This window comes from Neurospora hispaniola (genome assembly GCF_033458365.1).
Source record: "Neurospora hispaniola strain FGSC 10403 chromosome Unknown B0T23scaffold_12, whole genome shotgun sequence".
Classification (NCBI taxonomy): domain Eukaryota; kingdom Fungi; phylum Ascomycota; class Sordariomycetes; order Sordariales; family Sordariaceae; genus Neurospora; species Neurospora hispaniola.
In genome coordinates, this window is record NW_026944417.1 from 44,336 (window position 1) to 57,356 (window position 13,021).

Consider the following 13,021-nt stretch of genomic DNA (forward strand, 5'->3'; position numbering starts at 1 on the left):
GCTGGCCTTTGAAACGGCAACCATCCAAGGTTTGTTTAAAGGCCACGAGAGACGAAGAGAAAGAAGTCTCCTCGCTGATGACACTCGCATTGATCACTAGAGAGGTGCGGCGGCAGGGAGAGGGCAGGTGTCCAGGCAGATGGCATCCTTTCCCTTGAAAGGGGTGAATAGGGCCTTTTTCACGTCGGTATAGGTACCTTACCAAGTCCGTCGCTGTCGTCGTCCAAGGGATCTGCAAATCCTAGGTACTCCACCTCTACACTTTTGAGTTGGTTTAACCCCTCTGGTCGCCGTTGTGCCTGGAGTGCTTTCGCCCAAAGGGCCGTCGTGATTGAGTTGACGGGGCTGACCTACGCTAGGCGGGCATTGAAGCGAATGTGTTGCGGCGTGGAGCGAATGAGGTGTGAACAAAAACGACAACAAAGTTCCTAACTATGTTGAAGAGAAAGGAATTTGGATGAGAGATTGGGCCAGGGGGGCGGGAGAGGGATCTTAAGGGGCTAGCTTTCTGGGTGTCCCAACGGATCATGGCGTTGATGGCAGGTGCGTGGGAATTTGGCCAATGCGGAATAGTCGGCCGATGTATTGGAGAATACCTAGTTGAAACATTCCACACGAAGGAAAGCCCAATGCTAAAGGCCATTGCCGGTGGGCATTCAGGCCGACTGCGCTGACGCTGGAATTTAACACCAGGATGTCGATATCCGTATGTGGGGACTTCCAAGCGGTGATGATGGCGGCCTGGTCCGTCTGTGGTTACTGGGACCGGATGGATCCATGGTGAATCAACCACAACGAGCACTCGTTTCTTTGCCAACTTCCATTCGAGGCACCGGGATATGATCCAGGTGAAGAGGCTCGACATGGAACATGGCCGCGGCCACAGTGCCCTTGTCGAAATCACAGACCAGTATCCCAAAGGGCAGCCAGAGCAGTTGGAGGTCCATCAAACACCATGGAATCCAATGCTTCCAGCTCAGAGAAAGGCTCCCTCTCCCGTCCAAACACCACCACAGCCCGACAACCCAAGCCTCACCGCCAAATATACCAAAGAAGTCGCCCATACCTCAAAGAATCACCAGGCCAAACGTGCAAGCCATGTACAATGACACGGCCCTGCGCAGCTGGAAGTACCAGAATCGCAAATAAGGAGCGCCCCATATCCTCCTATACGACTGCCCGTTCAAACACAACCGCCCCAAGACACTTCAGCACCAATCTAGGTAACCCCGAAGTGCACGAGCAGGCCGACTCTCACTACATACATGGGGATGATGCGGCGGTCCAAGGTCCCCTGCTCAGAGGGATTCCCTAGCGGCATTCGCAAAAAAAAAACAAAAAAAAAAAAAATGGGAAACATACTGCGAAATGTACCCCGAAGCTGCATCAGTGCTAAAGCGTTCAGCTGCGGAGATGCGGCTAGTATCTGAGACCTGACTGAGGTGCATGGAGCGGCTTCGTACCACTTCACCACCACGATACAGCCAGAAAAGAAACTCCAGCTCTAGCGAGCGATGCGGCTTTGATGAGCGTTCCTGATGGCAAGCGACAGCTGCTGTCAAAGGGTTATATTAACCTTTCCTCCGATCCGCTGCCCAAAGATAGGTAGGTAGCCTTCAAGGGGTCGAGTACAACTCTTGCTACCAGGTTTTTGCCAGAGAGGTGGAGACGGGATCTTCTCCATCAAGCATCCTCCTGAGGTCTTAGCCGGGCAGTTGTACCTTACATGGAGTGGCGTGCAGCTCCCGGAGGACGTCGACGCTCTCAAGAAGAAGCTGATGACTGCATTTTCAACATGGCAGATGAGTACCGCAGCGCCCTATGTCCTCACACACCTACCTCCAAGGTTCTGGGGTGAAGAAATGCCCTCCTCAACGCTGGCGTTTTTGTCGAAAAGAAAGGTGCTTGGCCCTGGGGCTTGTAGGCAAGTCATTCCGGGAGGCAGGCCATGGCGAGTACCGGAAACTTTTTGCTGAGAGCTTGATATGGTAGGTAGAATGCTAGAATAGGTACCTAGGTATAGAGATGATCAAGAACCAAAAAGGAGCGCCGCGTGGGGGGAGGGAATACAAGATGAGAAGCAGAAGCGCAGAGAGCATCATTGATATGAAGATTACTGTAATGAGGTAATATGCGGCGAGGGGGAACACGAGAGTTGGTTTAAGTGAAAGATGTAGGGTACCTAGCTAGTGGGCTGAGGCCATGTAATGTAAGTAAGGCTGAGAGAAGCAAATGGTCGGGATTTAACAAACGGGAGTAAGATGTGAAAACAACGGTGTAAATGACGTGGAAGAAGAAATCAGACTTGAGACACCAATCTTCTCAATTAGAGTGACGATTCTGAATTGCCTGTTTCTTGTCAAATTGTTGAGTGATTTTGTAGTGTCTTTCCGTTGCCGACAAGGCTGTACGTTAGTGAGCTGGGATTATCGTGATAGTTGCTGCAGCAACCCCCCTGTAAATCAACAAACATGGCGATCGTCGTTGTCGTTGGCAATTTTGCTTGGTGTGTGTATGCCAATGGTGAATGAACTCCTCAACTGCGATTTGTTGTCCAAGTACCTTTATTCGACCTCAGCCTGGCCGTCAAAAGCAAGTGGAATCCCGGCCTGTCACGGCGGCGGCAGGCAGGCAGGCGCCAAGCCGGTGGACGGCCCAGCCTCCAGTTATGTACGGGTGTGTGACCCAATTGGTTAGGTGCCGGGTGGTTCTGGCGGCTGGGCCAGTGAAGCATCCATGGAACCCTGCTAGGTAAAGTGGAGACGGGAATCCCCGCGTGTGCCATGGCAGCATTTAGACTACAGTAGGGCGCTGCAACACTCTCCTTACAGTGGCTTCAGGTACCTCCAGGCCCCAACACGCCGTCACCCACTAACGGCCGCGATCCACAAATTCGATGACTTGGAATCCACTTTGACCACACAGAGTCAACAAAAGATTCTACAACGACTTTGTCACCAGACTGAGGACTGCCCGCCCGTCACTCGAGAGACTGCCATCGGTCACCATTGCAACATCCAGTCAATGTGAGCCCCAACCACACACAAGAGGGTTCTCCCGCCATCATCATCATCATCATCCGTACTAGTCGAGTCGACGAGCGTTGTCATCTGTCCAGACCAGCGAGAAAAAGACAAAAGAGCAAAGTCAACACCACAGCCAAGGCAAAAGACGAGCCATTGACAAGTCACCTTACATCACCAACCACCACCACCTACCAAGCAATGACGCTATAATCTTCGGATCCCTCTGCCATCACACGCGCACCCGCTGGACGCCGACCGTGCCTGTTGTCGCCTGTCTTGTCGTCCTGGCGTCTGCTTGTCGGTGGCTGTTAGAGTTTTTAACAACAACCTATAACCACCACCATCTACCGACCACCGACCATGCCTACAACCCACGTCGAGCCCAACTCGGAAGCACTGCTTCAGGAAATTGCGAATTCCCTCTACAAGGCCAGGAAGGTCGTGGTCATCACCGGCGCTGGAATCAGCACCAACTCGGGCATTCCCGTGAGTAGCATTCGGCAGCTAAACAACGCGCGCCCCCTCTCCCGCTAATAGCCCTCCCAACACCACAGGACTTTCGATCCGAAAATGGTCTCTACTCCCTGATCCAAGCTCAGTTCGATGCCGCCGAGAAGCAGAATGCTTCCCAAGAGTCCGAGACGTCTGCTGATGGACCGGCGAAACGACTCCGAATCGACCCTCAAGACGCCAACGGAAAAGACGTGAGCGACTCCGAGCTACCTGATACGAGCGCGGTAGGGGAGGACAAGATACACGATTCAATCACAGTCACCACCCCCCGGTCCAAGATCGCCAGCAACAATAGACAGCCCTCGGACCGCCCTCCCCATTTCCAGGCCTCTCCGCCCACCCTCGATTTCTCCCATCTGCGCGACGACCGCGGCCTGGGCTCTTCGCCCTTGTCCTCGCCTCCGCCGGTTCTGCTCGATCCTTACCGTGACAGCTCGACTTCGCGCTCTTCCCGCAGTGGCAGTGTCTCTTCGTCCGACTCCGACAGCCAAGATCCCTCGTCCGTATCTACACCTTTCCTGACGTCCCAGTCGTCGTTCTCGTCCAAGAACACGCTACCAAACATGAAGGGCAAGGATCTCTTTGACGCCCAAATCTGGTCGTGTCCCGTCAAGACGTCGGTTTTCTACACCTTTGCGACCACCCTTCGCCACAAGGTGCGCGCCGCCGAGCCAACAACCAGCCATCACTTTGTCAGTGTCCTCCGTGACAGCAGAAAACTGGTCCGTTGCTACACCCAAAACATCGATCAACTGGAGGAACGCGTCGGTCTGGCCACATCGCTCGAACTCGGTGCTGGTAGCCGCTACCGTTTTTCGACCCGAAAGCCTGCAGGTGGCCGGCCCAAGGATGCAGATCAGAGCCAGGAAGAGGACCGCCCCTCGTCAAGTCAGGGACAAAAGGAGAATGAGTGCCCGCCAGCAAGTCAACCACCGGCATCCCAACCCGAGGCTTCGCAGGATACATCGTCACAACCGGCCGCCCCTAACCGTGGTGTCGAATGCGTTTTCCTCCACGGATCCCTGGCCGAGCTCCGATGCTTCGTCTGCGCCCGGACCGCCTCGTGGGATGATGCTGATCGCCAAGCGGATACCCTAGCTGGTCGGCAACCAACTTGCCCCCATTGTGCTGGTGCGACGGCAGCCAGAGAGGAACGGGGCAAACGAGCGCTGGGAGTAGGCAAGCTTCGCCCGGATATTGTCTTGTACGGCGAAGAGCACCCACATGCTCACCTGATCAGTCCTCTGGTGCAGCACGACCTTTCCCTCGGACCGGATATGCTTCTCATTCTTGGCACCAGCATGAGAGTTCATGGCCTAAAGGTGTTGGTCAAGGAATTTGCCAAGGCTGTTCATGACAAGGGAGGTAAGGTGGTGTTTGTCAACTTTACCAAACCCCCTGACAGTGTATGGTCGGATGTTCTTGATTTCTGGGTGCAATGGGATTGCGACGCCTGGGTGGGAGATCTCCAGACTAGGAAGCCTGCGCTGTGGTTGCCACCTGGTACGGTTTTGCCGGAAGAAGAGAAGGCCAAGGCTAGTAAGGCCAGAACTAGTGGTGGTGGAGAGACTAGCAAGAAGAAGGCTGAGAAGGCCGCCGACAAAGCAGCCGAGAAGAACGAGAAGAGTACGGACAAGGACAAGGCAGTGGAGAAAAACAATGTCGACAAGGACAAGTCTGACAAGACCGATGAGCCTCCGACATCTAACAGGAGGAGGGAAAGCGACAATAAGGGTCTGAAGGCACTGGTCGAAGCAGCAAACACGGTCCAGGACCAGTTCGCTATCGAGGCCCTGAGTGCCTTGAAGAAACACAAGGTAACTCCGGAGGAGATGAGACAGCAACAGGAGTCAACCGAAACAACCGAGGCAGAGATGCCGCCACCGCCGGCACCTGTTACAAAGACAGCTCAAAAGCGACCTACGAGAGCCCCTAGGGAACCCAAACTCAACCCCGATGCGAAACGACCGGCGTCTGTACGTGATCATAAGAACAATGCGGCACATCTGGTTTGGAGGATCATGAGCAACTTGGAAGTCATCAGGAATCTGGAAAGAGAAGTGGAGAAGCAAGTGCCTGTTCCTGCTGAGACGAATACTAAGGACAAGTCAAAGGCCAAGAAGAAAAAGGTTACTGCTTCTCAGAACGACAAACCAAAAGCAGCGGCTGGAAAGAAGCCCCAGCCTAACCGGGACATTCAACCACCGGTACAAGTGTCTGCCAGTGACGCAGGTGGCAACGTTCCAGAACAGGACGAAATCCAGGTGGACCTTGAAGCCGACTCCATCACCGCAGCGGTTAAGACTCGCAAGCGAAAACGGAATGTCACATGGAAAATGATACGGGGTGTCGAGACCCGCGTCTCTCTCGATACAAACGGGACAGAGGTCGCTCTCCCACCACCACATCATCCCCATGCTACCGCCGTCCCGGTTAACATCCCATTCAAGGCGCCTCAACGTCAGCGTTCCAAGACTCCTGAAGTCCCTCAGCCTCCGGCACCACGACAAACACAACTCTTACCGCCAGCAACGATACCCAAGAACCGAGCGCTGCCGAAACCCAAACCGCAGGCCCCTCGAAACCGAACCAACAGCGGTGCTAGCATACCGCCTCATACGGCGATACATACAACCGCAATCTTCACACCCAAACCTCTCGCCAACCTCGCTGTTGAGGTAGTTGACAAATATGACGCCGGTTTCGAAGAGACTGACCGGCTGATCGCTAGGTACCATGAGCTTGCTTCGAATTCGCAGTCTCGCGCCTCCACTCGCGCTTCCAGTCCGCAGCCGAGACAAACTGAGACCCCCAAGGAACACCAGCTACCGCCCCTGAATATGAGGAACCTCAACAATGCCCAGACTACCGTTCCAAGCCGAGGTTCAACCGTCACCAAGGGGGGCAGAAAGAGGAGTAAGACTGGACCCGCCAATGGCTTGCTTAAGTTGCAGGTGTTGGAGCCCAAGTTCGATACACCCGGACCGTTGTCAGAGAACGTGTTGAGTCCTAATGTGGGCAGCCCGCCATTAGGTTCGAATGGACCGAGAGGTAGGATGGGCTCGGTACATCAACCGCAGGGACACAACGACCAGGAGAACCAACCACCAGGCCAAGAGCAACATGGGCAGCCGCCAGCAGACCAACAAGGACTGTGTCAGCAGCAACAACAGCAGGTACCGCCACATGGCCATCCAACCAACCAAGCCCGCAACCCTTTCTTCTACTCGGATCCTCTCGCGTCACAACTGAGTTTCCCCCCTAGGTGGGGGGATCAACAGGAACAGCCACCTCAGTCCCAGTATCAGCAAGGCCCTTCCCCAGCGAACTACCCACCTAGGTATTGGAGTACCACCGCTCTCGATATGTTTTTCCGGCCATCCATGGATGCGCAAAAGCAGCCCTTGCAGGAACAGGAACAGGAACAGGAACAGAATATGGGCCTAGGCATCCAAGAACCCGCGCCTGCACCCACGCCCGCGCTTGAAACAGAAAACGAAGCAGACGACCCCTGGATGGAAGCCGCTCGCCGTGTCCGTCAACGCTTGCCTATGGGGGGTGATCTCGGCGCGGCAGCACTTGCTCAGCTGGCAGTACAAGGAGCTCCAGTACCATCGACACTGCCGTTTTCGACGGTTCTCCCGGGAAGGGGCGTTCCAGCGAGGTTTTATACGCCTTTTCAGGCTTGGCAGCAGCAGAGGTTGGAGGAGATACGGCAGAAGGGACCACCGCTGGAGCAAGGCGGGCGGCAGCGGCAAGCTGTGGGGGCTGAGCCGGGGTCGATGGCTGGACCGGGATCAGGACCAGGACCAGGACCGGGGCAAGGTCGGTGGCCGCCGGGGTGGTCGGCGGAGGAACAGTTGAGGCAGGAGGCGGCTATGATGCTGAGTTCTATGAGAGGGAGCGCTTAGGGAGTGTTTATCAAGGAACATTGGCATTTATGGCTGGGATGTAGGTGATGGGTATAGCATTACTGTGTGAGCGAACTTTGAGAAGTGAAGGTCACCTCTATAGAGGTAGGATTGCATCGATGTAGCATGTTACGGAGTATGACTACGGAGTATGACTATGCAATGGTATGAGTGAGGAGTACAGATGGATGAACATGTATAAATAGCATATTAGCACACAAGGATATAGCTTTGTCCTTTGGTTAACGGCGTTTAGCCGAGTTGATTAGGTACTTACCTATTACTATAACCTCCCTGCTACATTTGGGTAGATGTAGGTAGATGCAGATGTACAACACACCTGTCAGATCAAGTGCCTTCTTCCCATTCAACGTTTCTTGCTCCCCTTGGAGAAGAATATGGAATTCTAAAAATGCTTTAATTCGGGAATCGTAAGTCCGCCGTTGTATGTGTGGTAAGCTTTAAAAGCTGGACGTTTACTCCGTAGATTATACACTAGGTGTAGACGAACTACTAAATCGAAAAGAGGAGAGCAGTGCGCGTCGTATGTATTGTACGTGTTCGAACCCCGAATACGACCGCCCTTTTTGTTTTAATATACCGTACTTGATTTGTTAGTACCTCTATATACATTCGGTATCGCGAGGTCCAGTTCTGTTCCCTGATGGTAGGTATATAGGGTCAGTCTATACACATAAGATAGAGTCTGTTTGGGCACCATGGCAGCACAAGGTTGAAACCAGACTAGAGGTAAGAAGGAACTTGGCTAGATTGAATATCGCGGAGGTAGGTATGAGACTTCTTACCTAGATTCTAACGTGAGTGAACAAGATTGATTCCAACTGTTTCACAACATACCTAGAGCCCCCCCGCTCTCCAAGTACTTTTGTATCCATTAGTCCATTACCTCTAGACATACCTAGGTACCTTACGTACCTACACACACATGGAGAAAATTGTAGGTACCTACCTATAGTTTTCAAGTGTCGACTTGCTTCCTTTAGATTCCAATAGAATCACAACGACATATCTCGGAGCTAGCTGTTTCCCATTCGCTACTTGCCTCTAGGTACCTACCTACTTACCTACCTTAGATATACTGCGAGTTACGTAGGTACTTCTGCCATCTGTTATCTTGGTGGAAAAGTTTGTGGTCGTACCTTCCGTTGTTGAAGGCTTGTTACTTGAGTGGTAGACTTTGTAGGTAGACTTGACTCCGTCACGGACCGGCGCGCTCCGACACAGCCACCAGTTGGAAGTTGGAAGGGGTCAAGTGGCTTCCATTGGATTGTTTGGTTCAGTTTGACGAGCCGCTTGAGTTTTTGGACAACCCAGTAACTGACCATACTAGTGATCTTGGTTGTCTTGTCAATTGTTCCGTCTTCACTTCTGCCACCACCTCATGTCTGTCACCACCGCCACCTATGTGGCATCCACTTCTGTTGGCGGCCGGCCGTGCTTTGGCTCGAGATCCCATTCACTGCACGCGCTTCCATTCACCCACACTGCCTTCCTACCTCTATATATTTAAAGCAGAATGTTTTGGCTCCAGCCGCCTCTCCCCTCCCTATCTGTTACACTTGATCTTCAACCCAAACCTTTTTCGTTGGGACCGCCTTCAATCCCAGCCTCCAACACGGTCAACACCCTACCAATAAACACCAATAGCAACAGCAACAGGTACCTGCGATGGTTTCAAAGTGCCTCCAGCCCGGTTGTGCCAGACCTATGTCCCTGGAATGAAAAGGCCTACTATTGTAGGTATTGACCACCTGCGCTCGACAATGTAAGTCTTTCATGTCCCAGTCCTGCATCGATGCATTCCAGTTTCCCCAGCCCCTTGCGGTCGCAACCTACTTTCAAAGTGCAAATCGTCGCGGCCGCAAGCGCAGGAGAGAGCAACTTGGGCACGGCGAAAGCCTTGTTTCCCTCCCAACTACCTCTACCTACTTCATGTTAGGTAGAGGTACCTAGGTACGCTACAACACTTGCTAACTAGATCCTCTCCCCAATCACAGCTCCGCCGAACGTCGTTAGGTACCTCCTCAAGTTGATTCTCCGCCGTCGAGCGCTTCCCATGGAAGTGGAACAATGGGACAACCCGTCGACGGCATGGAGCCCCACCGATGGAGTTGATGAAGGCAATTGGGAAGCTTGGCCGCCCACTGGGATCTGAAGAGATATATACAGGCTCACACTGGTTCTACGGGGTTCACCTATGTTCCGCCTTGATAAGGTCCACGAGGAGCACATAGCAAGCATGGCGACTTTGCTCGAACCAAGCACTTTGGCATTGAATTTAATGCGCACAACGTACGACTGGTGATGAAAGGACTGGACTGAGGAAGCTTGTGGGATCTTTTGCACCAGTGTTTTCAGAATGGGTTGAAGGGCGGCGGAGTCAGTTCCAGGAAGGGAGTTGGCCTGCATGAACAAAGCCTCGGGAGACACTGGTCTATATCTAATTCAGAACACTCCTTTCCACTTGCCATCTGTTAACGTCCCTCATTAAGTGATTCACTGATCGGAAACTTTCCAATTGCGAATGCGATGAAGGAGTGACGGACTTCCACGCCCGAGGTTCGGCCAACTTCTCCATCTCGACCGTTCGAGTGTCCTTGCTCGCTTATTTCGCACCGATGAAGTAGTGGATGGGTTTGTCCTTGACATGGTCGTCGATGAACCGGACAGAGCTGGGGTTGAGTTGGTGTTCTAAAGCGCTTCCTTTCTTTGGTGGGTGCAAATGCGATTTGGGCGATAGACTACAACTTCTCTCACAACAAGCACGAGGGATGTGAAGTTGATATTTATCTCTAGGTTGGTACCGAGAAAACAAATTCAAACAGGAAGTATCAAGATGCGAGCAAAGTGGAATCCTCTTGAATGAGTTCAACATGGCTGTCTACCTTGAAGTTACGTATACCGCTTGCTAGGTAGACGGAGAAACAGATCCAATACGTTCCAAGATCCCTTTGACGCCTTCACTTGTCTTGATGAGGCCTGCCATTTGGGACAATATCTTGTAGGACTATTCCATGTGGGTTGTGGCTATGGTCAGATGACAACTAGCGCGAACGTTTCGAGGAGGAAGGAGACGAGTGGGAGAATGTGCTATAATACCTCTTGTGACCCAAGAGAAGCCCTGTCAAGCACAGGGGCATGCTTCCACTGCCTGGCCGAGTTTTGGCCGAGTTGCTTCTGACATCGAGAGGTATACCTGCCCTAAAGGCAAATAATCTCGCTTTTCTCGTAACCATCGTCCTCTTCTCCTATACTGAAACATTTGCTCATCGCTATATGTATCTGAAGCCTATACCGAAATATCGCTACAAGTGTCGCCCTTGACACTTGATGTGCTCCCTGCAAAAGAGAAAAAAGGTGAAACGGACACACGGGAAGCCCCAGCCTGCTAGCCGGAACAGGAGCCGGAAATATGGCAGAACAATGTACGTACAACTTCAAGACCATGACCAAAGCAAAAAGCAAAGCACTAATACAGAATGACTATGGAAAAAAGATAGAAAAAAAAAAGAATTGCCCGGTCTGGGATTCGAACCCAGGTTTTGCACCACATTGGTTTGTACTGCGGTTTGCCAGACCGCTCCCCCGTTCGAACGTGCGTCCTCGGGGTGCCTTGGCCCTCAGCACAAAGTTCTGAAGTGCACGCGTTAAACCACTACGCCAACCGGACTGTTGTCTGTTGTTGGAAAAGGGACACAAGGACCTAATACATGTACCCCAAGGCAGAGGGAGGGGGACACTGGGGGTACCGGGTACGTACCTCTTCCTGATGGGGGGGTGGGGGAGACTCTGAGGACGGGACTCGGTTGTTGCCTGCTTCTGCTGGGCTCCTTCCGTGAGAGTCTTTCCAAATTGCCTTCTGCGAGCGGTTGGCTGCTGGGAAGGCTGGCTGGCTGGATTTGGTAAGACCGTTGGTCACTCTACGAGCACACAGCACACGAGGCCCAGTATTAAAGCGAGTTGGGTTCTCTAATACCCCGCGTCTTGATCTTCTCTTGGTGTTCTTGTTCTTTCCTGTGGCCTCCATCTCCCACTCTCCCACCATCACACACCATCACCCACCATCACCATCACCCTCATCCTCATTCAAAACCAACGCACCACAACAGCAAGAGAAGCAACAGCGCTCAACAGCAACTTTGGCTGTATCCGACAATGTAAGTGCTATTTTTTCTTTGTCAAAGCCATCCTTGGACACCCAATTTTACAGTGTCTTCACCCCTCCCCATGTTTGCTTGCGTCTTGAACTGCTTCGCGCTTCGATGAAGGTAGGCAACTGACCCCCTGATTCCAGTCAACCCTACCTGGGCTTCAGCCCACTTGTCGCTTTCCCGGCGCCGCCAGAGGCGTCTTCGGTGCTTCGGCCTCGCAGAAGCCGGCCAGCAAGGCCAAAAAGCCCGGCCCCTAACACTCCTCCCAGCCTGTTCCAGCCTGCGCCCAGTCATATCACTCGTTGTCACCTTGACAGAGTAGAGGTGCGTTGACTTTCATTTCATTCTCTTTATGCTTTGCCGCTTGTAGTGGCTCTCCTCTCTACCTGTGCCAATGGAAGAGGCTGACAATTTGTGTTTCCAGACAACGGCAAGGCCAAAGTTACCTTGTGGCAAGCTTCGCGCGCCACCGAGGCCGCTCGACCTCGATCGGCCCTTTTGCCGGTGCTCGCTGCAGAAATCTGGAAGAGAGACAACGGGAACTGGCTTCGATTAGACAGACGTCTAACTTCTGCACAAGAAGAGAAATTGAAGCAATCATGGCACAAGAGGAGAAGGACGACCGTCCCCGCTTCCGACATGGAATGGCAATGATTGATGTCTTCTCGAAGGACCTACGTCGTCGGCATGCGATCAAGCATCTGGTTGCAAAAATCATTGTAGGATGGTCCCGTTGATAGAAAGCACCCGCTGTCCTGGAAGCCGGTCAAGGCTTGACAAATGTTACGAAGGATTCAACGCGAGGTTGTATTGGGAATTATCATGAGGACGAGCCGAGGAGGGCTGCTTCAACGGTGCATGATGCATGATGTATGGTGATGCTTGTACATAGAACACAACACCAGTTGCATGAACAGTCACGGGGAGTTCCAGATTGCTCAGCTGAAGGATGTCTGTGTCAATATGTGACTTTGCAACTCCACGATCTCTACCTGTAAACATGATACCACACTGCATTCTCAACGAGACACTCCCCTCTGGGCTTCGAGATCTTCAACATACAACCGTCACCATGATCTCCCATCAATATCTTCACAAATAGAGGTTGTTTCTCCGTTTACGGAACCATGACACTCAACCGTGGTGTTTCGATCGATGTGTCAATACTGGAATGTCGACGGAGGCAACATGGGCTTCGGGGAAACGTCCGTCGACATGAATAGAAGGAAGCCTAGAGGTGGAAGCGTTGCCTTTGGAAAGGACATTGTCTACACCAGAAAAGGCCAAGTAAATGTGCCCGTTAGAGTCTCGGCCAACACCATTGCTTCATGGATTTTTTCCGCATCACCAAATTTTGCAGGTACGAGCCCCAGCCACCAAATAGCCCCAGGCATACCAC

At 52.6% G+C, this 13,021-nt stretch overlaps 1 protein-coding gene across 1 annotated transcript; it reads left to right on the top strand.

The window, feature by feature from the left end:
* The first annotated feature begins 3,208 nt into the window (after window positions 1–3,208).
* On the top strand, window positions 3,209–7,571 carry B0T23DRAFT_52122 (DHS-like NAD/FAD-binding domain-containing protein). Its single transcript, XM_062841395.1, has 2 exons — window positions 3,209–3,512; window positions 3,581–7,571. Exons 1-2 carry the CDS (start codon window positions 3,387–3,389, stop codon window positions 7,448–7,450), a joined length of 3,996 nt encoding a protein of 1,331 aa, XP_062687941.1. The 5' UTR covers window positions 3,209–3,386; the 3' UTR covers window positions 7,451–7,571.
* The last annotated feature ends 5,450 nt before the right edge of the window (window positions 7,572–13,021 follow it).